Raw genomic sequence first — 27,114 nt, forward strand, 5'->3', positions numbered from 1 at the left:
AGGTATGAATGACTGAATGAACATTGATCCCAGGAACCAGCAGTGACCAGTGGAACATTTCCTGGGCCTGGCCTTTGTGGTAGTCCAGCAGCACCACCTACTGGCAGCCTGACACACTGCATGGAACACAGAGTGAAGGTTTGAGTGGGCTCTTCTTCCATTTGTAGTAGTTTTGTGGAGTGGTGAAGTTCTGGATATAAAAAATACTGCTACTAGTTAGTAATATTTATGTTAAATGATGATGGCTGTTAATTCATGTATAATTGATTTGTTATTTGATTTGATATGTTAAACTGCTTAAGCAGCAAATTAAGTGACAACTTCACTAATAAAAAAAATGATTTTAATACTAGTACCACAAAAAGCTCTTCTTTTAAATATTTCACTTTATTTCTCTTTACATATATGTATAATAATTTACAGAAAGTCATTACAAATGTTAATCATATAATTTAAAGCTCAACACATACATGACAATCATACGAGTTTGCTGTCCTCTGTGATTTATAATCAGCTTCAGATGTTATTGTGAAGAGGCAAATTTTATCTTTGTTTTCAGTGGATCAAAGTTTGGGTAATAATGGATGGAGGAAACACTGGAGAAGAAACATAACTAATGTTAACAGATGATGTTCACGGCAACATTGAAAGTGAGATTTATTTTATAAATGTTAAATTTGACTAATGTGTTTCAAGTAAAAACTGTTGCCTTATTGGTAAAATAACAAGACATACTTATAAAGAGAATAAAACTATTAGGAAACTTCCCATAACAAATCAGCCTTTAAAGAATATGTTAACTGATGTACAATGTAAGCAATGAAATAAATTAATACATTAAACCAGAAAGTGAGTAATAATGACGATAGTGAGACAATCAAAATGGCTGATAATCAGCGATCAGTGTTGTGTTAATTCCACGAATCGCTGCCTTCAAATCATGTATAAAAAGTTACATCCACAAAGATTCAAGTTTCTCTTACTAAACAAAGGACGCTTGTTCAACATATACAACACGACAGCAACAGAGCATGATGCTGGGTCGTTCCTGATGTGCAATTCTAGAAACAACCAAATCTGGAATTACTTCAAAGTAGTCGAGAAGTAAAGCTCAAGGCATTTGCATGTGTGGTGTAAACAAGACAAGAAAATCCACTCTCTGGGCGGTGAACTGGGTTTTTACGAGCCAAATGTTTACTGGGGAGAATCATTACGACTCTCAGAGCCAGCGATAATATTTAACCGGCTCAACAGTGCCGAGGCCAACATGTCGGGGGTTTAAGAGCTGTTTGTATAGACTTTAATGCAGGCCAAGTGTACACATGCACACTTCATGATGAACAGAGCATGGAGGGGACAGGTCAGCTCACACTCACATGATCTAATGATTGTTTCTGTTTTTCCATTATCTAATGTCCATAGCAAGAATTTCACATGATTAACTCTTTTTGGAGAAAGATAAAAAGGTGACGTGATTAATGATTTCTGAAATATTTGAATTGAAGACGCCTCAAGCATCTTTCCTCCTCAGGTAGAGCAGAACATCTCTCAGAGACGACAATGCTTATCAGGTGTCAATCAACTGTCTTTATATCACTGCTCACTTTGCTTTTGTGGGACAGTTGTGTTTTAAGTTTTCAGGGCTGTTAAATCCAAGGCAAGAAAAACTAGACAGTAAGTCCCTTGTTAGCTCCTCAGCTTAGACTTTTGGACTGCTGCTCTTCTTTTCCACAACAAATGTGCATACTGTACATTAACCACAATATGTCAGACTAGTGTTAAGTCCACTTTGACAGCACAGTGTAGACATGATGAATAACTGCTTCATTTGTCTTGTTTACAATTCAAAATGGCAGGAAGAGGCTCTGAATAGAAAAATGTGTGATACATAAACACAAATACATGTGTATTCAACATACTGGACTCCGTTTTAAAAATATATATATATTTTGTGATGAAGAACAGTATCCACACATTTGACTCTCCACTTTCTTTAACATGACGGGATGGGGCATTAGCCTTGGCGGAGGTTTGCCCTCTCTGAGCGCCCTTCTAGTTAAAGCTGGATTGGAGCTTTTCTCCAAAGCTACAGTAGTGACAGTGATTTAAATCCATGAGCCTCGAGTTTCAGGAGTGTTCCTCTTCATCCCGTCTCATTTTTTACTCTCTCCCTGTCTCATTTTTTCAGTGTAGAATAATAATATATTATCAAAAGAAAGTTTCTCTATAACTTTACTGATCCATGTTTCAGTTCTTAGGTCTTCACTTTGGATTACCCTGGGTGTCCATTACAATTAGCTCTTTATGTGATGCTACATAGTCATTCCAGTGGTGAAGGGACTCAAAGCATTGAAGAAAATCCCTTTGTTTCTCAGTGGCTTCCACATCTCCCATCTCTAGTCCTCCTCTGCTTTCCTTCAGCGTTTATCCATCTCTCTCCATTGCAGGAAAAAAATTGAGAATTTCATTGTTCGTCTCACTCCTCTGTTTTTAGGGAGCATTTCATCTCATTGTGGAGCGAAGTCACTGACCTCACCTCCATGTTTCCTTGGATTCCATGTGTCTCTACTCACTGTCCTCTCAGGACAGGGCTTGTTTCTGTTCCTCCTGAAGAAACGTCTGTTTCTCCATCAGTTTTCTGAACAGTCCTTGCCTGTTGCCTAGCAGCTCTGTGTGCTGACCACACTCTGCAACACGGCGCTGATCTAGTACAGCCACAGCATTCGCATTCTTGATAGTGGACAGACGGTGAGCGATGATCATGACCGTCCTCCCTATTGATTGGATGAGAGGGGCAGGAAACGAAAGTATTAATAAGTCTCATTCAGAAAAAACTGCTGATTAAACACAAAGCGGAAGAAACTCAAAGACAAAGAGATGTACCTTCCATCAGGCGCTCCAAGGCCTCCTGGACCAGGAACTCATTCTCAGCATCCAGTGCACTGAGGAAAAATGTTGTTTAGGATCTTTTGTTTTAACAATTGACCTAACACCCATCTCAATGGAGAATAAGAACATTTGAAACGACAAAGATAAAGAGGATTGTAAGTAAAGCATATTTGTTAACTGACTGTACTTTAATTCTTTACAATCAGACTAAGACTCTCACCTGGTAGCCTCGTCTAAAAGCAGGATCTTTGGATTCTGTGGAGAGAAAACACAAATATATTGTTATGCAAAATCATTCAGGTTCAACAGAAAGGATGAGGATACAAGCAACACAAAAATGCTGTGGTTGTCACCTTGAGCAAAGCTCTGGCTATGGCTATCCTCTGCTTCTGACCACCTGAGACACAAACACAGAAGTTAACATCATTTACACGTGCAATCTTCACACAGAGTTTACCTTGACCCAACCTGAGCCCATAGCCACACTCAAATGTGCACTGTAAGGCTAGGTAGAAATGGAAAAACTGCAATTAAAAAAAACATAACACTTTTGTTTGTCATACAGAATTGATTTTTATATTGTACAATATGTAGTATATAGCACATTTTGGTGAAGTTTTTGTTGAACAAATAAAAATGTTCCGATGAACACTTGACAGCTCCGTTAAAGTAAATAAAAGACTACTAGAGACAGTTACTTGAATCAACATTGTTATGATAATCCTGCTGCCTCCCTGCCTCTGTTCCTCACCTGACAGCAGCACTCCTTTCTCCCCCACTATAGTGTCGAAGCCATCAGGAAAAGCCTGGATGAAATCGTAGGCGTTAGCCACTCTGGCTGCTCTGTAGATGTCTTCTGTGGGCACACCCGCTGGGTTCTCTGCACCGTACGCAATATTATCCCTGATAGAGCAAGAGAACAGCACGGGCTCCTGGGAGAGAGGAGAGAGGAGCACAGAGAGAATGTGTATCTTCACTCAAAATGCAAATTCTTTTGGGACGGTTACAGGTAATTGAAATGTATGACATGTTTTGTGTCTGCCCAGTTTCTGTGCATGTGCTGTGAGAAATGTTGTATAGGGTGTATAACATTCATTTATTTATTACCTGGCTGACAGTTCCAATGTGACGCCTGAGCCAATAGGGATTTAGATCCCTGATGTCATGACCATCTATGTTGATGATACCTGGAAAGGAGAGGGTTTTTTAAGAAAGACAACCATTTGATATAAAGTATGTAGTCTTATTAATTGGTCATCATCTGATTTTTAACCATCTGATGACTGAGCAGTAGCTGAAAGAGCTCTTGTTCTCACCTTCATCAGCGTCATACAGTCTGAGCAGCAGCGAGACCAGGGTAGATTTTCCAGACCCACTGGATCCCACTACTGCCATGATGGTTCCAGCCGGGACCAGCAGACTAAGGTTCTGGAAAATAGGAGCCTCTTTTCGGGTCGGGTAGGCAAAAGAGACATCACAGAACTGCAGCTGACCCTTCAGCTGGTCTGCAGGGAGAACTAGACCTTCTGTGGAGGAACGGAGACAAGGACAAATTAAAAAATGTAATAAAAAATTTAAGGAAATAAGTAAAAATAAAACAAATTGTTCATGTTTATTCATGGATGAGGCAAAAAAAACATGAATATAAATAAAAGGCATAAAGAGATGTTTGCAATAATAAATAAAATATTCACATTTTCAAAGGAGCAGTGAATCTTTGGTTGCACAGAGTGACAGTGCAGACAATTAACTTTCCAGTAATGATTGAAGGAAAATATAATGTAATCATCAATTCTGAAAATGCTTTACACTAAATATAATCTGCTTTCTCAATACTTAAATAACTGTAATATGTTTGAGATATAATTTCAAAAAGGAATTGGCAACTCATTGATGTAGTGAGGTAATGCCTGTGTGACTGTATGTGTGTATGTGTACTGACCGTTGAGGGGAAACTCAGGCTTTCTGTCCAGCAGCTCCCAAAGTCGGGTTCCTGCTCCAAAACCCTTCATCAGCTCAGAGTAGAATGAACTCAGTCCTAAGAATCGATACAGAAAAAAACAGCACATTATCATCAATCATAGTTATAGTGCACATGGATGTACACAGTGCAGATGAACAGATTCATTTAAGAGGCCTGTGCACATGCATGTTCAGTATGTGTGTTACCTGCGATACTGATGCCAACCCAGAAGGTGTACATGAGGAACGATGAAAGCTCTCCCACGGTCATGTGCTGGCTGGCCATCAGAAGGCCTCCTTTGTAGAGCACTGACAGGATCATGATGTTACCACTGAGACCAGTCTGAAATATCAGGAAGGGAAAAATGTTATCAGAACATCTAGACATAAACTGGGGTGAATTTTATCTGATGAACACTTTGACATATTAATACGAACACAGATGTCCAAATGATATAAAACAGTTAAGTCTTTTAAGGGCTTGTTTAATCATGTCATTAAGTTGTTAAATCACTTGATGTAGTCCTCCTCTAAATGTTTAAAGAGCACAAGTGGGCTAATATATTCTCTGACCACGTATGGAGGATGGGAAAATACTTTTTATGGTGAAACATCCCAGACAAGGACATAACAGGCACTGTGGTCGTGTAGTAACCCTAACATACTGTGGCAAAATGCAGAAGTCTGTGTGCAATAGCTCATTTGCTAACAGTGGATTTAGTTTGCATTGCTGACACGCATGCATGCACACACGCACGCACACACACTTACCACTCCAAAAAAACCAGCTCGTAACACAGCTTCCTTCTTGGCCAGGCTGAGGACCTGGTCTGTCTTCTCTGTGTATGTGCTGACCTCAGACAGCTCTTTACCAAAAGCCCTGACTGTCCGCATGTTGCTGATACGCTCCTCCGCCAACTACACACACCCACAAACACATTTTTGTCATTAGAGCTTTATCAACAGGAAATTAGATTATCAACATAACAAACTGAATCTGTCTACAAATGTAATTAAATTAGCACAGGCAGTGAAGCATTTATCAAACACACACACACAAATATGGGATGGACATGAGGGCTTCACTAACCATGAATTCGAAAAGCTGTTTTCAGAGAAGAGCTTTATCAAATTAATATACTAAAATGGACAAAAAACGAATTCATAGACAAAACAACTTTGAAATTGTAATTTGTCACAGCTTCCCTGTTTACAACATCTACACCCTCAAATAATGTCTTGTTAATTCCTGTACTAAGAATAAAACCCTCAGCTGTATCTTCAGGCTGTTTCTACCTGTGTAGCTTGTGCGAGTGCGTCCTGTGTGCGTTTGGAGATGGAGCGAAGATATCGGCCATAGCCTACAGCGAGACCGGCCAGAGGAGGAACAATCATCAACACAAAGCTCGCAAGACTGGGGGAGACATAGAACTGGAAGAGCAGAGGGGAAAACACAAGTGTTAATGGAAATAAAAAGAAAAGGGAGGAGGGGAACAGAAGACATTCACACCAAATGACTCTGATCAGTAATTACAGTAATGATTACCATTCATTTAGTTCAATGTTCATGACACCAGGAAATAATTTGACTTCCTTGTAGGGAAAACCAATTGACTTCAAGGCATGCAACATGTTTATTATCAGCTTCCTGGTATTACAAATGATGCTAAGGTGTTTATGATAGTTACTTACAAGTCAATATTATTTCAAGAAGCTGCTGGTCAAAACTGTAGATACACAATATCTTAGTTCCTAGCAGTTTGTCTGGGGTGTGACACTCTTTCAACATAGTCTTGCATGGATAAGAAGTGTCATTTAAACCTGTTTTCCAACAATCCTTGGCCCACAAGTAATGATATAAATGGAAACTGCCAGCTCACATACAAACAGCTCTGAATGGAAAGATGCAAACAAAAGATCTGTCTTTGTACGTCCTACAAAGCAAGAGAGTGAAAGAGGGGGTTTGGTTTCTGGTTTTGATTTCTTTCTGTTTCTTTTTTGTTTTTGACTTCAAAAGCAATTTGCACTTTAGCTGGGAAAGTGCTTCATGAATAAAATGTATTATTCATTTATCTTTAAGATGTGAACTGTATACAGTGCTGTACTGCCGACCTGTTTTTAAATGACTGATTGTCTTCAACATTATTGGGCATCATTTGTTTATCATCCAACTGATTTCAAATCACAAAAAAAAGTTTTAGATTAGATATTTTAGATTGACATCACAGTTCTGATTATCTGGATTGATAAAATGAATAGACACAATGTGCAAGATAATTATTTTATGGCTAATGGGATATTGAGTGCGTCCTTTTTTGCAGTAATTGTGATAAAATAATTTCTTTCTCATCAGAAATGGAATACCCAACACATGTATTTATGCTTTAAATGATGTCTGTTAATTTGGCAATCAAACCTGTCCTCACCAGCCACAGAGGACAACTCTGAGTGACGCACTCACCATCATACTGACACCAGCAGCTGCTTGGGTGACAGCTCTCAGACCGTCTGATAGGTTGTCTGTGATTGAGCGCCCGACCACGGCTGTGTCAGCTGAGAGGCGGTTGATAAGCTCCCCGGTCCTGTTCTGATCAAAAAAGGCCACTTCCTGTCTGAGAATAGAGGAGAAGACGGAGGCTCGGAGATTACTAACGATCCGCTGACCTGCAGAGAGAAAGTAAAATATATTAGTGAGAAAAACAGAGATGTACTGAAACAATCACTTGATTTAATAATAAGAAAAATCATCATGTATTGTAGTTTTTTTCAGACCACTTCATGTGAATGTGTCTGTGCCTTTACAGTTTCAATCTGCCTCCTGGTCTCACCTGAGAACTGCATGAGGTAGAGTCTGGCGGCGTTGGCTGCTCCACCACACAGAAACACTCCCGTCAGCATGATACATAATGACGTCAGGGATGCCGTCATCGCCTCCGTGTCTGTTCCAGTGGTGTATATGGTGTCGATCACTTTACCAAGGAAAAACGGAGCTGACATGGTGACTGCACTGGAGACAGTTAGGAATCCAAGAGCAGCTGGGGTGAAAAAAAGAATTAAGAATTAGACATGAGGAGGAAAGGTGAAGTGAAAGCAGGAGATCCACTGAAGACCGTGGAAACTAAAACCACAGTTACAAATGATCAAAATTTGGTAGCAGTTATTACAGTAACCCTGAATCACGAGATACTTTAAACTCTTTTAACGGTGCTCTTCAAATGAACATCTGAAAGAACTGATTTGTACTATGATTAGTACTGCTCAGTATCAGCCTCAACTGTGTAATGAAAACAACGTGATGGTGTTAATAATCTCTGAGAACCTTTCTCAAATCAAGCAGACCAGAGAGATCCAAAATAAAAATATAAATAAATGTAATGAGTTCTTCCCTGACTCATACCGTATCCTTACACCAAGTTTAGTGGTAATCCATCTTGTAGTTTTAGTATAATCATGCTTAAGCCCAATTCATGCTTCTGCGTTGAAGCTACGCTGTAGCCTAAATTTCCCTCAGGATCGATAAAGTATCTTTCTGTTTATCCAGCCTACACAGAGCCCTACGCCATAAGCTGACGTGCACCTCCCCAAATATTTCCCTACACGTCGAGGCGTTACAGACCGCAAGAGCTGTGATTGGTCCCTTTGGTCTGACAGACTTGCCGCCATTTTTGAAATGATTTAAAGGAAAGAACACGGACAATATATTTCTTTACTTCATTGCTGTCACAATCCTCTCGCTATTGTTCTGAAGTAAAGAGTGAAGCCAGAGAATTTGTAAATAAGCGGGCAAGAAACCATAAGCCACTCAACACCAGCATCGTCTGTATCTACTGCTTAGCTTCAAGGCAGAAGCATGAATCGGCCTTTACAAACAGACAAAAACATAACCTCCTTGGAGGAAGAAATGAAATATAATGGAATTGGCAGGAAAGGGAAAGTCTTTCAACAATTTCACATCTTCTTAAAGAAAACTATTAAACAGCACTTAAGGATTGGCTCAATAGATCCAGTTTTGTCATCAACATACAACTATGGTAATGCTGGGGGCCCCTCGCTGCCTGTGCTACGCCCCTGGCCTAATACACACACAGCTTACCTGCCAGTCTCCATCTCTCTGGGTGAGCGAGTCCCACAACCCTCTTCACGTCCTCCAAAGGGACAGTGGTCGGCGTCTGTTCTCTGTCCGCCTGGGTCTTCACTGCTCCGGCCGCCGGGGAGGACGAGGAGGCGGCTGAGGAGCTGGCGAAAGCGACAGGTGTGCGTGTGACTGTCCGTGCCCGGGCTGTGGACTCGGACGTGTGTAGACAGAATATGGAGAGCGAGCTGCGGGGCAGGACCGACGTGAGGGGCCTGGCTGCCGGTCGGAGCGAGAAGTTAACCCCGGTCCTCCTCCGGGGGTCGGCTGAGGGGGTCAGGCGGTGCCCCCGTGATAACCCCCTGGCCTGAGTCAGTCTCAGTCGGGATAAATGCACTCCGTGCGTGCAGCCTGTCGAGCGGACTAACAGCCACATTGTCCTAGATGCAAGCTAAATTAAACACAGTGGAGCCAAATACATTAACCAGTGATGATAAGAATGTGGTGACGAGGTGTTGGAAGGTCCATGTCAGCTCCGCAGCCGTCAGGTCAACATGCCGCCTCCATATCCGCCCAACTGTCGAACCTGCCGCCGCTTCATTGTCGAGTTGTGACCGTTATTGTGGTTTTTATCTGCGCTTCACAGGCGTCTTCGGTTTATCTCTTATCGCCGAGCGGCTAGCAGCACGTCCCCGCCCGTCACCGACATCTGCCGGCCCCTGACACATATGTGGCTGACCGGAGACACTACGATCACCCCGAGGACAGCAGCTGATGGTCCGGTAGAGAGGTGGGAGCGGTGAGGAGCAGTGAGGAGCAGCGGGAGAGGAAAGGTGACCCTGCGGCTCCTGGTTCACACGAAGCTGCTGCTGCTGCTCGATGTCACCACACGAAACTTCCTCCAGACGAGACCAATCCAGCCCAGAGCAGGCCTGGGTGTCTGTTGTAATGCTTTATTGACAAACAGAAACATTAACAACGATCAGAGCGAACACAACAACACATAATAATACCAGAGATTAATCAGGATTATAGAGGGTTCATACATTCGTTGTTTTCAAAGTTAAATATGTTGTTTGACTTTAACATGTTTAAAAAGGATGGTTTATAATTGGGAAATTTAGATTTGTGGATATATGTGATTTAGTAAGTAATAGGTTTAGATGACTAACGTATTAATTTGGGGACGGGGGGGGTGGGGGGGGGGGGGGGGGGGTGTGGTAAAGCCAAAAAAATACTTTTTCATAGGATAATTAATTCAGAATAAATATATATAGAATCAATCATATATATATGAAATAAATATGCAGACATCTTGCCAACAAACAGAAGAGTGGGGACAAGAGCAAAATAAGTGATGACAAAAACAGCAGTACACATCCGTGTCTCTGCAGAGACAGGTTGGAGGGATGTCCTCAGTGTTTGTGGACGAGAGACGGACAACTGTTGGCCGATGATGTCGATCGACTCTCGGTTGCTTTGGGCTGGCCGGCAGGGTGAAAGTTGAAAGTTCGTCCTCATCTGAAAACAGGAGCCACGTGCCGGCTGTAAAGTCGTGAGTTCAGTGAAGTACATGTTTCATATGTTCATATATGTTGTTGTGAAATGAGCTTAGTCGATGCTCGGGGATAGTTTGCTCCAGTACAAACAAGTGACAGCGCAACTATTAGCTTATTTTGACGTCAGCTAGACCGTGCTACCTAGCTAGGTGTCGTTAGCTTCAAAAGTGGAGAGTGAGCAAGTTGGTTTGTGAACATGAGAAACATGTACACCCCATTAATAATAACATAACAATAATACTTCATTGTTCCCACGGGGACATTTTTCTTGGGTCAAAGTGCAGAACAGTTCATTGTGCAACAACCAAAAACAGCACACAATGACATAAAGTGTAAGAGCCAGAATAATAATGCAGAATAACAATAATAATAATAACTGGTATTAAAACTTAAAAACCAGAGTGTGAAGGCGCAAAGGTCATTGAGACACATGGCTGAATCGATATGTTTCCTTATTGAGGAGTGTGATAGACGTCGGGATGAATGAGAGCTTGAGGCGGCTGGTCTTAATATTCACTGACCAATACACATGAACTTAAAATGTGACCAGTCTCATAGGATGTTCTCTAATTCAGTTCATGTGTTGAATGTGATAACTGTGCCTACAGTACAATCACACAATGAAACGCTCGTCTTGTTTCCTGTGCAGCAGAAACAGCAGCTGCAGTGATGGCTGCCATCTACTCAGGAATCCATCTGAAACTGAAGAGTCCTCAGACTCCATGGGAGGACAAGCTGAAGCTGGCACGCTTTGCCTGGATCTCCTCTCAGTGTCTGCTGCCCAACAAGGAACAGGTGACAGCTGAAGTTGTTTCTGACAAGATGCTTGTGTCTTTGTAAAACTGTTAGGATATTCTCCGGTTGTTTTACTTTGGGTGCAAGGTTCAGATGCTGGAAAGCCTCAGTAGTCATATATGTGGTAAAAAGTGGCTGCCGTAGTTTTAAATCATAAGTTATATCAAGATCTATGTAGATCATTGTTTAAATTTCAGTTACCTGTAAATGTTATGTGTTATGTCTCTGCTTTAGTCCAGTACTCATGGGATGGTTATAATTTCGAGTGGGGAGCTTACTTAAAATACTTGCCTTGGGGTCTACAGGTACTCCCTCATTAAACAATTGCACTTTAAAACAAGTTTCCTGCATTTCTACATCACCTAACCTCTTGTATTTAGCAACAGCCACCTGCACTGGTCTAGATTAGTTCTATAGAGGATGGTGAAAACCAAGAATACATCAACAACAGTATATTATCAGCTTGATCAGTACAGAACATGATCACTGGGAGAATATTTAAAATTATATTCAAAACAACTTTGTGTAGTCAACGCTGCAGGCTTTTGACTCAATTTCTAAATTAAACAAAGATTTTTAAAAAATTGAACAGTCTAACAAGTAGAAATATAATTTGTATAATTAAACAATGTTTATCCTAAGAGTTGTCATTCTCAGTACTCACAAGCCAATACCACCTACAACCCACAAACAATTTAGATGAATATAATGGACTTACAACAGATGTCTTATTCCAATACCACCTTTATTTTACACATAGGTTCTAGAGGAAGCAGTTGTCATAGCAATGCTAGCTGGTGTAGTTGTATGGTTATACATGAAGGAATAATCATAATAGCCATTTTAGTTGAGGATGACACCGCACTTTGGAACCATCCCTGAAGGTTAACTTATGGTTCACGTTTGTCCTGTGTGAGACAATGATCAGCACAGAGCAGGTGGATTTAAGGAGAGAGAATTTTACAAAAAATATGCATCCTCATATTTAATAAACCAAAGTCTGACCAAAACTGAAAGTTAAACAAAAATGTATCTGAAATATTAAATAGTTAATCTTCCACAGCTGAACATTTCATTAGATTTTTTTTCTGTGCTGTGAGGATAAGTTCCTCTCGTCTGTCTGTCATTGTCCAGTCTGTCTGTGCTGATGGATCAGATTTTTATAGTTGTTTTTCTTAGCTGATGAAAATAATAGCATGATGTCTATGATAAGTGTATTTGTATAATAACAAAAAGTAAAAGTTGGGTAGTAACTTTGCTCCCCCTCATCTGAACAATGCAGATGAATTTGCTGAACATCTGCTCCACTTGTTCCATTGCTCTGGTACCAATGGCTTTTGTATTAATTCTATTTATGATGTTTACTAGAGGTACAGATTTGGATTTGCATCTATCTTAGTCCACATTAGTAGAAAGGCCTTTATTAGGACTGTGCTGATGCAGTGACCACATTTACTGTGGAGGATTTGTGAATTTCTGTCTTTGTCTCTTGTTTATTTTTCATTCTATAATTTGTGTCTGCTCCAGGATAGTGGAAAAAAGTGTGTTAATTTAACTCAAACACTATTTTGATGTCTAAATCCTTTCTTCCTGCAGGTGCTTTTGGACTGGTGCACCCATGCTTTGACAGGCTGGTACAACCAAAAGGTTGAGTTTTCTCAGAATGTACTGGAAGGCCTGTGGTGTTACCTTGATGACCTGCTTCACAGCCGGAAGCTCCACTCATTTCTCAGACAGGGAAAGACTATCAGCCTGAGGCTCAACATGGCACAGGTGTTTTTGTGTTTGTTTATGGGACAATCGTGTGTTGATTAATGAGCTGGCATATTCATACTTTAAAAACAGGAGGTGTCGATGTGTGTGTATGAAGGTTCTCAGTGCCTTGTTCCTTTTTTGCCTCCAGCTGCTGCTTGAGCGTCTCCAGGAGTGTTCCCGTGTTGACTCCAAGTCGCCGGTGTGTGCGGCCACCATACTGAGCGTGTGCCAGGGCATTCTCTCTTCTCCGGTGCTGTCATCTGTCTTCATTACCAAGTATGAACTCATGGTTGATCTGCTGGCCAAGCTCTGCTCGATGGCCTGCTGTGAGCTTCAGCAGCCATTGCTCACAGAAATCATAATGACTGAGTCTGATACATGTCAAGATGAGATGATGAGCGAGCCTCTTCAAACTCAATGTGCTAACAATAAGGACACGTTGGACTCTCCTGCAGATCACCCAGAGTTAGATACTAAGAATCCAACTTCCAAGCCTCGTGAAAACCATTCATCTAATCTGTTTGAGGTGCTGCTTCAGGTGTTGTCATGTTATTTAGCGGTACAGCGACAACAAGCCAACCCTAACAGGGTCTTTACCGTGGTGACCAACCAGCTGATCCAGCCGTTAGTGCTGCTCAGACATCTGTTGACTTCTGGGGATATTGCACCCACTCAGACACTGCGTCTCCGTCAGCAGCTGTGCAGAGACATTCGCGTCAAGATTGACTCCATCCTTCAGTCTGCCCTCTTCCCGTCCGAGCACCTGACCTCTTACAAGGACGAGCTCCTTCCATCTAGAGGTGATACTGGGAAACGTGGTCCAGGAGGAGCAAAAGGCCCCCTGAAGCCAGTCAGTGCCATTCTTCCCAAACTGAGTGCACAGGGCTACTGTGAGCCGCCCCTACACTACTCTGTGAAGTCCAACACATTGTCTCTGCTGTTTAAATTTTTTCTGGAAAGCTATGGGAAAGGAAGAGGAGACAATGAAGAAGAACAGAAGATGCTGTGTTTTTATTTTCTCATGAGATTGGTCCCAGCATTAGATCTTAGTCTCGATGGAGACTCAGTCTCACCTGCAAAAGCAGAGCAGTCAGTGTCTGAGTCCTCTGGTCAGACATCTTCCCCAGACTCCCTCCAGTCCCCAGAGAGCTGGAGCCTGGCTCTGTTGTCTGTGGAGTTCCTGCTAAGCCAGGCTCTGTCAGCTGATATTTATAATGTAGCAGCAGACAGAATACGACACAAACAGGTCCAGCTCAACTTTTACAGAGCGCTGGGACAAATGCTCTTCAACCAGGCTCAGCCAAGGTAACTAATACCTCCTCTTGATGTGTTTTCATTATCAGATTTTTTTTGGTCATACAATGTAAAACTCTTATATCTTGTCTTTCAGCATCCCAGCATGGTACCGCTGTTTGAAGGTGCTGTTGAGTCTCAACCATCTGATTCTTGAACCAGACCTGGACCAGCTGTTATCTTCAGCCTGGGTTAATTCTGAGTGCATGGAAGCACGAGTGCAGCGCGCCAGACAGGTAATCATTTTAACAGTAATTCCTAAATTCTATTGTGTAACAATATTTGTATGTATTCTATATGCACAGAAAACGGTACACAAATATCACGGTGTTGAGGTCACGCTTCCATACGTATTCGGTATAACAAAAATAAGATATATAAAACATGCTTCTTTTTATACTGCTTCAACTGGCTGCAATCTACAAATAAAGTACATTGACAAAAGTAAAATCATTATTACTTAAAAACCTGGGTCTTTGCAACAGGATGGCTGCCTAGCTGGTGCTATAAAAACACTTGCGGCATTTGTTACACATGCTCTCAGAACCAAAAGGCCCATACTGAAATTGTTTTGGCACAGATACATTTACCTTTACACCCCTTATGCAAATGCTATAAAAAAAAAAATAATTAAGCTCATGCTGAGGAATAAATACAAATATAAAATTGAGTCTTTATAAACAGATTTATTCTGGATGTTTTATCCCAACAGATGATGGTGTGCAGTCTTCTCCAGACCTACACTAAGCTCCGTCAGCTCCCTCGCCTCTTCTCCGAGCTCCTGTCTGTGATCTGTCAGCCAGCTCTGGAAGAACTCCGACCTCCTCTGCTGTCCGAAGGGATCTCCGTCTCCCTCGGGACTTGTCTTCTGGACACGCCCCCGTCCCAGTGCTTTGAGATCTGCTCATCAGTGCTGGAGAACATGAGGACACATATACTTCCTGACATGGTGAAGGATGAAAAAGAGGCAGAGAAAATGGACATTGATGAAGGAGGAGATGATAAAAAAAGCAAACTTAATGTGGACCAAGAGAGACAAGATGCGTCTCTGAAGCTCTTCTCCCTCAGCCAGCTCCTTCATGCTGTTTTATTTAGTCTGAAAACTCTAGACAATGCTTCTCCTCTTCCTTTAGTCAGGCAGGGTCAAGCCCTGATGGAGGAGATGCAGCAGGTAGTCAAGGAGTTACTACAGGTGTTGCCAAGAGAACAGAGGATAAAAAAGACGCCAAGGAAAGTCAAAAAGAAAGTGGAGCACAAAGAGCCAGAGGGGGTTTCAGTGCTGTGGGAACAGAAGACCCAGGAGGCCACTCTGCTCCTCAGGTACGCCTGGGTGGAAGTGGACACGCTTTTTAATATCCACTGTAGTAAATACATATCGCCTGATTCTGACCAGGAGGCAGCTGTCCATGACACTGAGGAGGAAGCTCTTTCTAATGCTCCAGTCCATACTCGCATTGAGAGTCTTCTATCTGGTGACATCTTACCTGCCCACCTCTATCCCTCCCCCTCCTGCAGCCCCATGAGCTGCTTGCTCCTCAAACTCCTCACCTTACAGCAGATGAAGAGAGTCATGTTGGACTGCACCTCAGCCTGTGAATCCAGCACAGCTGCACTGCTGAACAGGGCGGCCCACTTTATTTCTGCTAAACTGAAGCTTGAGGAGACCCCAGGTGGAGAGCAGGTGTGGGACGGGCAGATAAGCAGCGTAGACAGCAGCTCCTACATTGTGGCACACTGGCACCTTGTCGCATCCAATCTGCCGTTGATTTATCCCTACCTGAGTGGAGAGGACTTGGGCTGCATAGCAGATGTTCTCGTCGGGTCTCTCCTCAGGGAACAGTCAGATGGAGGGATGGACTGTCCACCCAGCTGTCTGACCATCTCCCTCATATCATCACAGCTCCTTGAAAGCCTAATTTTCCCTGAGTTACCTTCACTTTACTCTGCAACAGTTTGTTCCCTCGCACAAAGAATTTACAGTGTTCTCCTGGTGGCACATGCACCCAAGGTTTGTGCTACACTCCCAAAGATTCAGGAAGAAGGAAGTGATGTCAGTCCGTCTTCTGCCAAACTGGTGGAAAAGGAGACCATAGTTGAAGATATACTGGCGTCCTCTAAGACTGGAGACGTGTTTGTATCACTCTCTGACTCACAGACCAAGGAACTGATGAACTTAATTCAAATCTTAACACACCTTAACCCAAATGCTATGAACTCTGAGGATCTCGGCTCTGTTTTCCTCCTCCTCTTCATGATGCTCACCTCGGCCTCCCGTCAGTCAGATGGTCGTCCTGACTCTGAAGAGAATGCTGTGTTCCAGGTGAAGCTGCTCAGGATCCTGACTTCTCTTGTGGAGAGTAGAAACTTAAAAAGTGTTTTGAAGCTCATTCATGCAGGTTCTCTGCTGCAAGCTGCTGTGTCTTCTCTCCTCTGGCATAGCAACAGTGGAAGATATCGAGCCACACACAGCTCTGACTGGATGGACTTAATCAAAGCAGTGCAGGACTTCATCAGGGCCTTGGTCCAGTTGATTATATTCAGAAACAGCAGCGTCCAACTCAACCTGAATCAGTTTATTGCTTTTCTTACCAGTAAGGAAAAGCCAAGCGGGCGCAATGTTGCTCAAAGTTCAGCAGCTGTTTCAGGAAAACCAGATCCAGGAGCATCCATTTTGTCTGTTCATCTTGAGCTGGCATCACTGACTTCTTTTGCCCAGGAGATGACTTCTAACCTGGGGAGGAGTAAACTAATGGATCAGACCTTGACCCAAATGGTAACAACAGTGAATGCTACACTGGGACCAGCTGTTGAGTCCGTCTTAAGACCCCAGACTGTCAGCGAAGCAGCCGTCCAACCAGTCGGCGTCCTCGATCAAGCCTTCGTGGTAGAAGTTGTCACCGTCATGCTGCACTGTGAACTGTCCTCACTGTCAGTGGAAGAACAGAACAAGCAGGATGGCACCACGCTCACCCTGAGCCACATGACCCTCTATCAGAACTTGTGCCAGCAGATCCTCAGAGAACTTAACTCCGACCTCAGGCCCATGGACTCTCTGGTCTCTTATCTCCATTTCCTGTCCTTATTCTACAAGGCAGCAGAGAGGATGAGAGGAGACGAGGAGAAGGGAGAAAAGGAGCTGGATGAACTGTACACTCAGATCCTGCAGAATGTGCAGAGATTGCTGACAGGTATGTGGGCAGACTGGAAACATACTAATAATATCCATCCATACACATGCACGCACACACACACGACAGAATCACAGGGCCATAATAATAATACAACTTTTCTATTTCTACTTATCTAAACAAGGTGTCAGATTGCTTTACAGTCAGTGTTTTCATCCCATTAATCACCTGCATATTACTGGCAGAAGTTTACAACTGCTTCAGCATTTAACTTATAAAATTTGTGTTGAAATGTGACAAATATTTGTAGGGTTGTTTAAAAAGTAGGTTTGATATTTCATAAACAAAGCTAGATAAAGTTTTATCACATCGATTTTTATTTATATAAAACAGTTGGCATCAGCTCAGATTTATGTCAAAACCTAAACACTAAACATTATTATAAAAGTAAAAAGCATTACATTTATTACTAGATATTTGTATGGCATTATATCGTGTTGTTGTGTCACGTCTCTATCAAACAGACTGATATGACTTCACACAGTTTTTTAAAATTTTGCCCACAGCTCCATGGCTGTCACCAAAAGATGTCTGTGAGCTGGAGCCAGCAGTGCAGGAGCTGCTGTGCCACCTGGTGGAGAAAAGCACAACTGCTCAGTTCAAGCTGCTGCTTCTGATGATCAGAGAAGGACTTAACACTGGCAAACTGAGGGCTGGAAACTACAGGGTGAGTCCAAGATCTGTCCAAATCACTTATGTTGCTTATGCTTAAAGAGAACCAGTAAAAAAAATTATTGCTTTAATTTTGTCCCTGTACCTCCTCTGTTCTGCAGGAGGTGCTGTCTGCAGTAACCATCACTAAGCTGCTGTTCTGTTGTCAGTTAACTGACCCCTGCATGAAAGCTCTGTGGCACATTGCACCGCAGATTATATCTGCTATGGTGGTGAGAAAAACACACACTCCTAACACACACTTAAAGGTTCACCAAAAAATGAAAATTCATTCATTATCTACTCACTACTATGATGGAGGGGTGGGTGAAGTGTTTGCGTCCACAAAACACTTGTGGAGTCTCAGGGATAAACAGCGTTGCAGCCAAATCCAATCGAACTGGGGATTCCTTCTTCAGACATAAAAAACAGAAAAAAAAGACAACATGCCTCCATACTGCTCACGTGGTGTCATCCAAGTGTCCACAAGCCCTGACATACATATTCAACAGGCTGTTTTTATATTTTGATCATACTTTGATTTTAAGATGTGTAGACAGAAGAAATGATGACAAATCAATGTAGCGTGCACTGCTCTTTTAGGACAAGCGGGGACAGTCCCACGCTGAGAGCATTTAGAGTTGACTTCAGGCATCAGTAATATCTGTTCAGGAAGTGCAGTACATGTGACAGCTGTCAGGAGTGACTCAGCAGCCAAATAACGACCAGGCTGCTGATTTCCCCTGGAATGTCTCTTCTTTTCTTAATTCGGTCAATGTGCTTTCAGTTAGGCCTGGGTGGAGAAGATGGACAACACAGCAATCTGCTTATATCTTACTGTAAACACACGCACACAGTGTTCTTAAATATGTTAACCATGCTGTTGATTCCTCTGTTAAGACCTTCACCATGTCCATATGTCGTCGACTTGTTTCCTCCACACTCTTGAGATGATGTAAGAGGAGACTCATCTAAAAGTCTAAAATCATCAGATTTTTCTCGGCTTTAGATTATTGTTATTTTAAGAATTTATGATTTGTGATTGTAAGTGAGATTACACAAAAAGTCCAGACAGATTTCCACGAAACTTGGTGGATGGATGTGGTGTGGGTCGAGGAAGAACCCTTTCAATTTTGGTGTGGATCTGGATTTTTTTCAGTTTCTTTAACATCGGAAGATAAGGCATTCTTCAACATTTACCTCAATTACTCAGAATAATTCATGGTTCTTGATGAAACAAATCAAATGTTTAGGGGACTGATATTTAGGAGTGTCTGAAATTTTAACGGATCTAGTAAACAAGGGGACTTGGTGGCATTCTAGATGTTAATGTTGTTTTTTCAACATACAGTTCTTGAGCGCTGAGTCTGTGTCAAAAATGGAGGTAAAGTAGTGCTATTCCCCCAGATTGTGCTTTTATAGTCTACTGTAGTATAAGAGGGTTTGTTTCACAGTGTGAGATGTCACAGTAAAAGTTATGTAATGAATGATGGCTGAATTCCATTCAGCTGCTTCAGTTCCACAGACCTGGTGCAGTTTGTGCTGGTTCACTCTCATGGTTCAATGTGACACTTGAATAGATCAAATCCATCTTCAGTGTTATAAGTAACAGCTGCTGTGTCGTTCCTGCTGTGACGAGTCAAAATGTTGCCTTGGAAAGAGTCCTCATAGTGTTAGTGTCAGGTTTGTCAGTTTCATATTGAATGTATTACTTCTCGAGAGCTTTAAAACGTTTTCATACTTTCTGTGTGTGTCTCTTTATCTACAGTTCTTGTTAAGATCATCTGGACTGGACACCTCTCTAACGCTTCCCTTTACCGTTCCTACGGTGACTTCAATGACATCACTGCTGCGCCAGGGGGAGGGGTTCATCACCAACCCTCATCATGTGGTCCTGGTGCTTGGCGCGCTGCAGTCTGTGCCCCTCGACCACTTGTCCCCACCCGTCTACCAGTCAGCATTCTTGGCTATTCATGAGGCGCTGTTCGCCATCATCCAGTGTCATCCTCAGGTACGAAGAGACAGATGATTGATGGTTTTCAAGCTTGCATGCTTTTAGTGGAGGATAATCCCAACAGTACTGGATTCTTGAGGCCTGATGTATATATATATATATATATATATAACATAAACTCATACCACAAACCAAATGTTTGTATCTATATCTCTAAGATTTATGATTCTGAAGATTTTTGACCCAGATACACACTGAGACATTTTACAGTGGAAGAATCAACTTGTCTGGTAGACAATCTGTTTAATGGCGGTACAGTTTTAAAATTACTTTACACCTAGTTTGGTATTTCTGCACTGCGATTTCTTGTTGCTTAGACAATAGGATGTCAGATATTGGCCAATATCAACTATATCAATTTTTTGTTATAGCTCCAGTCCAGAAGCTATCCAAGTAGATAGAAATCTTAGTTTCACTTGACCCCTGCAACAGGATGTGATGTTTTCCAAAGAACAAGAAGACATTTAAAAGAACACAGGAGACTAGAGTGTTGTAAACATATAGCCACACTCCTAGCAATAGATAATTTTAGCACCCCCACTGTAGGTCAAAGTAGGTCAACGATGCTGGTTTGAATACAAGATTTGAAGAAAATGCATTATGTGTCTTAAACTGTGCTGCTGAGGCCACAGGATGCCCTGGAGGAATGTCGCTTTATACCAGAGGATATTGCAGCTCATCAGAGTCGTGATGCAGCTGCACAAAAGTGTCACAAAATCCATAATTTCATCTTTTATTTTAGTTTGCATTGCACAACAAATTACAAAAAAATCTACCTTAAAGGTAATTTTAGTACCTAGCCTGTATATGGTCTTTTGTTGTACTGGTGTAAGTGTAATAACTTTTGAGTTTCTCACTGTCTAAAATGTTGACACTGTTTTTTGTTCAGAAACAACGACGGAGCAACTGTAACAAGGCAGCTGTGTTGAATAAAACAGAGCAAGAACCAGCTAACTGGTTTCAGATGTTTGTGAGGACAAAAGACAGCAGTAAAAGAGAGCAGCAGTGAGGGAGGAGGGAGGTAGAACTGAGAGGAAGCAGAAAATAAAAGACTACATTTATAGAGGAAGAGAGGGAAATAAAAAATAAGTGATAAAGAGAGGAGGGAAGGAGCAGGAGGTGGAGAGTGAGGAGTAAGGGAGGAAAGTTTGAGGACAATGTAGATAAGAGAGGAAGTGAAGTGGAGGTAAGGAGGGAGGTGGCGAGGAGAGGTAGGGGAGCTAGTATACAGTTTAGGTTGGCAAGGAGTGGCTTTAAGTCAATGGAAACCATTACTGAGCTCCAACCAGAGCTGGTGACGTCACCCCCTCTCTTTTATCCTTTCTTCATCCCTCACTCTATCCGCTGTAGTCTTCAAGCAAAGAGAGGTACAGACTGAAATGCAAACGTAGCTCTTGTGGGAAGCCAACATTACCTCAGTCTTTTACTGAAATGTAGGTTTATAGCTGCTCTGCAAATTTAAATATTTAAGACACCCTGACTTAACCATTACATCATAATGTTCTGCATGTTGATCATTTTCTACTCTTTTACTGTAAAAATCAAACAACCTCTATAATTTCTTTCTGATGCTATCATTAGGCTGAGCTGGATCCATCTGAAAATCTACTGTATCATATTAATACACATATTAATACCCCTGCTATAGAACAGTATAGTTGTTGCATAAATGGGCACAGTGAAAACGGTATCTACCAAATTTAAGCGGAATCTCACCCACCCCCAGAAGACAGTAAAAATCATTATGGATGTTTTATGGCCACCAACATCATGACAGTCCAACTACAATCTATGTTAGCTCCTGATCGGACAAACATGTGACATCTTAAATATGTTTGTGTTGGTGTGTGTGTGTCTAGGTGTTGTCGAACGCAGCTCCATCCTTTTTAAATGTCTTCTATCGTCTGGTGGCATCCATTATGCAGGAGGGTCGACAGAGAGGAGACAGTGACACAGGTAACATCTACATGCTCAGACAAGTTCACTTATTATCAATTCATTTGGAGAAAACTTGCGGTTTGGATGTTAATGTGAATAATCGTGTGATTTAAACTAGTCATAAAAGCAGGTTTCACTTCAGAGTGCAAGTAATAGGAACATTTATAAAATTCCTCAGGCCCAAATATAATAACCCCCATTCATCCAGTATCCCCAGCATGTCAAAAGATGTTTACATGTACTGTGTGATTGTTGTTTGACACTTTTTTGTCCTTGAAATGTAAAAGATTCAGTGAAATTAATTAACTTTGAAGTCAGTTCAATGCTGAATTAAATTTAAAAGAGGAGATTCATCTTTCTGCCCTTCACAAGTTACTGGAACTGACAGGGACTCTATGTCGTGCCCAGTCACATTTCAACACTGTTGGCAGCTTCTGATATTTACTCAACAGCAGCAGCCTCCCAGAAACAGTGAAATATTAAGTCAGGGAGTTTTCTTCGTCTCAATTCGTTTTTAATTAAATCGACTGTAAACCGCTGACATCCTCTGCAGAAATCTCTGCTTTGTCACCACAGACACTTCTCCACAGCAACAGCAAGAGTGCTGAGTCAGCATGTTGTAGAGGTACCTTAGATTTTTGATGTGCACTTCAATCCAAGAATCATTTATAATCTTGGTCTAAAAACAAGTGTTAATAAGGCAGCATTGTAGTATTGTATAGCAACATTGTCAGTGAAACAAAGTGTAGCTGCACCCAAAACACTAAGTCCCAGGTATAATGTGTAAACAGAACATTGACTTTCTATAAAATGTAAATAAATTGAAATCTCTGATTTTGTTTTATAGGTTCAGATGGTGACGTGTATCACCAGTGCTCCAGACTGACACAGAGGATGTTCTCTCACATTGCTGCTGCAGCTGAGAGCTTCACCACACTGTCGGCCTTCATGGTGGCTCAGTACGTCACAGAGCTCCAGAAGGTACACACACACACACACACACACACTTGCACACAAATACAACCTTGACCTAATTCTAACCTGAATTGAAAGTGTTAATTTCTATGAACACATTCTGCATGTGAATATGCAAAATCTGTAGGTGACAGACAAGATTTTGGGGCTTGGTTTCCGTTTGTAGTTTGAAATATCACGCTTGACCCGGTTTTGGTTGCCCGCAGGTCAGTCCGTGTGGTAGAGCAAAAGATGCGGGACACACTGACCAAAATGCACTGGCTGTTGGCTTTTTATTTTATCTGCATATATTCAGATAGCTGTTAATAAAGATTAGTCAAAATGTTGTCTGGACCTAAAACAACTACCAAAAGTACAGCTGTTTGTGTTTAGTGTGGTTGAAGGTTTTACTTGTGTGATAAAAGAAACCAGTCACACTGTAAACAGTGTACAGAAAACAGTAGACAGGGACTTGGCCCAGATATCTGCTGTCTACAACTGAAGCCTCAAATTTTAGCCGTTGCCCACAGAGGTTAATTTGTCTTCACACGACAGCTGATGATGTCCAAGATTGCTAAAGTGTTAACCCATAAACAACTCTTTGACGGAGTGTCAGAAATTAAGGACTGGCTAACACGTCCTCACTTTGTAGGTCCTCACAAAGATAGAAGGACATGTACACACACACACTTAATCACATACAGTCATACAGTCAGTGCAGCTCCTCGTCCAAACCCAAGTGTTAGAGCCTGTGATTTCATTACAGCTGTGAGTGACACACTTACACACACATACAGAACATGTGGATGTATAAATGAGGCAGCAGGATCTCAGCTGATCCTTTGAGCCCGTCCAGTTTGTCTGGTGGTTAGCCCTGAGCTGGAGAGATTGAGTCGAGCTGCGTGACGGAGACGCTGACGCACAGAGGCAAAGATGGGAACTATTTCCATTGGCCACATAGCAAACTTTCACACATCTCGGTGAACGGGTCCAGTATTACTGTAAGTCACTGTGCAGAAAGTTTCAGGCTGGATGTTCCCTCAGAGCAGTGAGTCACGTCTGGTTTATGAACGTGGCTCCTCTCTGCTACCAGACTGTATTTAACACGATGCCAACCTGACTCAGCAGTCTGCAGCAGAGTCGCACACTGAGAGGAATACATGAAAGTACACATTCAGACAGACTGACTGACTGACAGAAAGATGGACTGGTAGACAGACAGAAATGGTTTAGAAGTGGTGTTTGAGCTTCTTTGAGCTCTGTGTGAACCATCTAGTAATCCTGAAATTACATTTCTATTGTGCTTTTTATCAGACTGTTCAAAGAGATGGACCTCTTTGCGAGTCCAAAGTAATTTAGTTGTCTCTCTTTCTGTTCGTCTGAACTGTGCCTAATGGCTCTTAGACTGAATTGAACTTTCCATGCAGTCAGGTTTAATTAGATTAGGGTGAAGCTGCAATTAGAAAGTGAATTTTTGGTGCTCGTGAAGTTTGAGACTTTGGGCCCTTAACTTAATAATATTATTTCAAACAAGTCAGACTTACTATTCTATTGAAAACATAAGAGCCTGTGATATAAGCCTATCTACATTTATACTTGCTAGATAAAAACTTTGATTTTAGAGTGTAAACAAAACAGAAAAGATGTGAATTTATTTTATTAAGATTTTTTACAAATTATTATTATTTAGGTCAATTTTGGTTGCATTTGTATCTAATTTTTATGGTTAAACAGAATAAAATATCAAGCCTCTATTAGCAAATACTTTGGAATCATTTCCAGTTTTTTAAAATATATATGTATCTACTGATAGGTACTTAGGTGTAATACCAGTAGCCTTTCAGCCTAAAGCTGAGATTGTTTCATTTTCTTCAGCTGTGCCCAACACTGACCCAAGTTACGCCACATGTAGTTCTCAGGTTTCATTCAGTTTCTCCTGGGTGCCATAAAAGAGTTTATTCAACTTTTTTCATTCCCCAAGATCTGTTAACATTAAAAATGAACTTTTCTTTTAAATATGAAGTTGAATACTGTGGTGGCTATATGGTGAATTAAATGAGCAAAATCAATGCTGATCTTTCTCTAAGTTCAATTCAACATTTTCAGATGGACCAACAACACATTCAAATATATGACATGCTTGAATGAGCACAGGGAAGAGAAACTGGTTAGGCCACATTATCAGACCTGTCCTTGGACAATGAGTGAGGTGCTGGAGAATGCCTGTATTCTTAATTCTCACACTGAGAGGTCAAGGATGGATTTGCTAACTGTGATTCATCAGGATTCATTGTATCTAGAGTTGCACATTACAATACAACTCCAGGTGCAGATATTCATCGTAGTACAGACGAGGGAGCTTTCAGTCAGGTAAAGGTTGAATATGTCAATCTACACACACGTTATATACTCGAGCAGCTACGGTAGATGTAGTTCGATTCGCTCTTTTCTCAGAGAGCTTTAGAATTTATTCAGCACATAACACCAACTGCCCTTAGTTCTTGTAGCAAGTCAATTCTTCTCACTCTTTAAAAAAAATAAACATCTATATTAATATATTTTTTAGTTTTTTGAGCATTTCCTCTTTGGCAGCAGGAGCTGTTGCACCAGCTTTCAGAAACTCCTGCAGATCACGTTAGACAAACCAAACACCATAGGCTGATTAAGTGTAAAAGACCCAATATAGATGGACGTGAAAACCTTTCAGCCCAGTAACATAAAAGCTACAAATGCAAAAGTGTTTGTAGTAAAGAGTGGATGTGAGAGAGGACAATGACTCAAGTAGGAAACCAACCACAAAACAGAGCCACTAAGATAAATATAACTTTAGTTAGGTGTTTGTCACCACTGGGCTCCTGTTGTTTGTGCGTTTGCGTGCATGTGTTTATGTGTGATTGAGAAACAAGAAAAACCGGTGAGGTCATTGCTGCTTGGCAATACTGCATCTGTTGATGGGAAATCAAGGGTTGTGAAACAGGTCTTGTAAGATGCTTCCTCCTCCTTCATAACTCTTTATTCACCTCTGCAGGTTACTCTGCGACCGGACGTTAAGCTGCATCTCACTGAGGGCATCTATCAGATAATGGACCTGTGCATGGAGCAAGACATCAAGTTTCTGATGGCAGGGCTGCAGATGGGAGTCAGAGAGGTGTTCAACGAGCTGTACGGCAGCTACACCCACTACCACAAAGCAGAGAGGCAAGGAGAGGAAAAGTACACAGTTTAAATTAAATAAAAACAAAATGTCTTGATAAGGAAGGACTTTGTTCATGTGACTTCTGCTTTTCAATGAGACAGGCTGGTGCATGTCATCGGGTGTTTAGGCAGTTGTCATTGCTTCTGTTCAGACCTGGTAGTTACATCCATCCTGAGAGATCCAATCATAATTGGGCAGAGTAAAGTACGTCTGTTCACATCTGATATTAAAATGAATCCTGATCGTGATTTGGGATCTGATCTCACTCCCCCACTTTGCATGCAAATAAACACCTACGTCATTTATGTCTGTGAAGACCAAATTGTGTTATTTTAACCCAGTCTGAGTTTACAGATGTGTCCAATGACAATGTTTGTGTGTGTGAGTGCACGTGTGAGAGAGAGACCACTGGTTTCTGTGAGATATGATTCTTATTTTGCTGCCAGATGAAAATGGTGACAAATGAAAATTGTACATATAAGTGTTGTTTCTTTTTTACCAACTTTAATAATTTAACATCAATACATTTCAATACAATACTGTCTCAACACAATCTGCGTGTGCATCTTTTTGGGCACTGTATTGTTTTCATGTACTTTTTGGTTTAGTTCAGTTGAAGATCCAACAGGAAATATGAGGGGAATTCAGAGAGGAAGACATGCAACAAATATTGATTCAAAAAAAAAAAAATGAACATAGTGGGCACATGATCTGAATGTTTCAGGCTGCAAGGCCCAATTTTACTCCAACACTGTTTGAGCATTTCTAGTTTGAAGGTCAATAACAAACTCATACAATTTGAATTACAGAGTCTTGCTGTGATTTGATGGGTTTTTTTGGGCTTAAAC

At 41.5% G+C, this 27,114-nt stretch overlaps 2 protein-coding genes across 5 annotated transcripts; one reads left to right on the top strand and one right to left on the bottom strand.

Moving 5' to 3' along the window:
• Positions 1-366: 366 nt before the first annotated feature.
• abcb10 (ATP-binding cassette, sub-family B (MDR/TAP), member 10) lies at positions 367-9,826 on the bottom strand. The gene is made up of 14 exons (XM_020098785.2): positions 8,945-9,826; positions 7,680-7,886; positions 7,313-7,515; positions 6,148-6,282; positions 5,623-5,769; positions 5,059-5,194; positions 4,832-4,927; positions 4,206-4,415; positions 3,997-4,076; positions 3,641-3,821; positions 3,243-3,286; positions 3,110-3,144; positions 2,884-2,942; positions 367-2,774 (listed from the first exon to the last, which is right to left on the bottom strand). The coding sequence occupies exons 1-14, from the start codon at positions 9,357-9,359 to the stop codon at positions 2,581-2,583; spliced, it is 2,142 nt and encodes a 713-aa protein (XP_019954344.2). The 5' UTR covers positions 9,360-9,826; the 3' UTR covers positions 367-2,580.
• Positions 9,670-26,819, top strand: urb2 (URB2 ribosome biogenesis homolog). Of its 4 annotated transcripts, none has more exons than XM_020098779.2 (12): positions 9,670-10,478; positions 11,132-11,277; positions 12,874-13,050; positions 13,181-14,337; positions 14,423-14,561; positions 15,038-17,513; positions 18,020-18,180; positions 18,287-18,397; positions 19,933-20,175; positions 22,038-22,134; positions 22,964-23,097; positions 26,099-26,819. In XM_020098779.2, exons 2-12 carry the CDS (start codon positions 11,152-11,154, stop codon positions 26,294-26,296), a joined length of 5,019 nt encoding a protein of 1,672 aa, XP_019954338.2. In that variant the 5' UTR covers positions 9,670-10,478; positions 11,132-11,151; the 3' UTR covers positions 26,297-26,819. The 4 variants fall into 4 exon arrangements, with proteins under 4 accessions (XP_019954338.2, XP_019954339.2, XP_019954340.2 ...); XM_020098780.2 differs by having other exon boundaries at positions 10,407-10,487; XM_020098781.2 differs by having other exon boundaries at positions 10,409-10,478; positions 11,135-11,277.
• Positions 26,820-27,114: the final 295 nt, after the last annotated feature.

Source organism: Paralichthys olivaceus, chromosome 1 (genome assembly GCF_024713975.1).
Source record: "Paralichthys olivaceus isolate ysfri-2021 chromosome 1, ASM2471397v2, whole genome shotgun sequence".
Lineage (NCBI taxonomy): Eukaryota > Metazoa > Chordata > Actinopteri > Pleuronectiformes > Paralichthyidae > Paralichthys > Paralichthys olivaceus.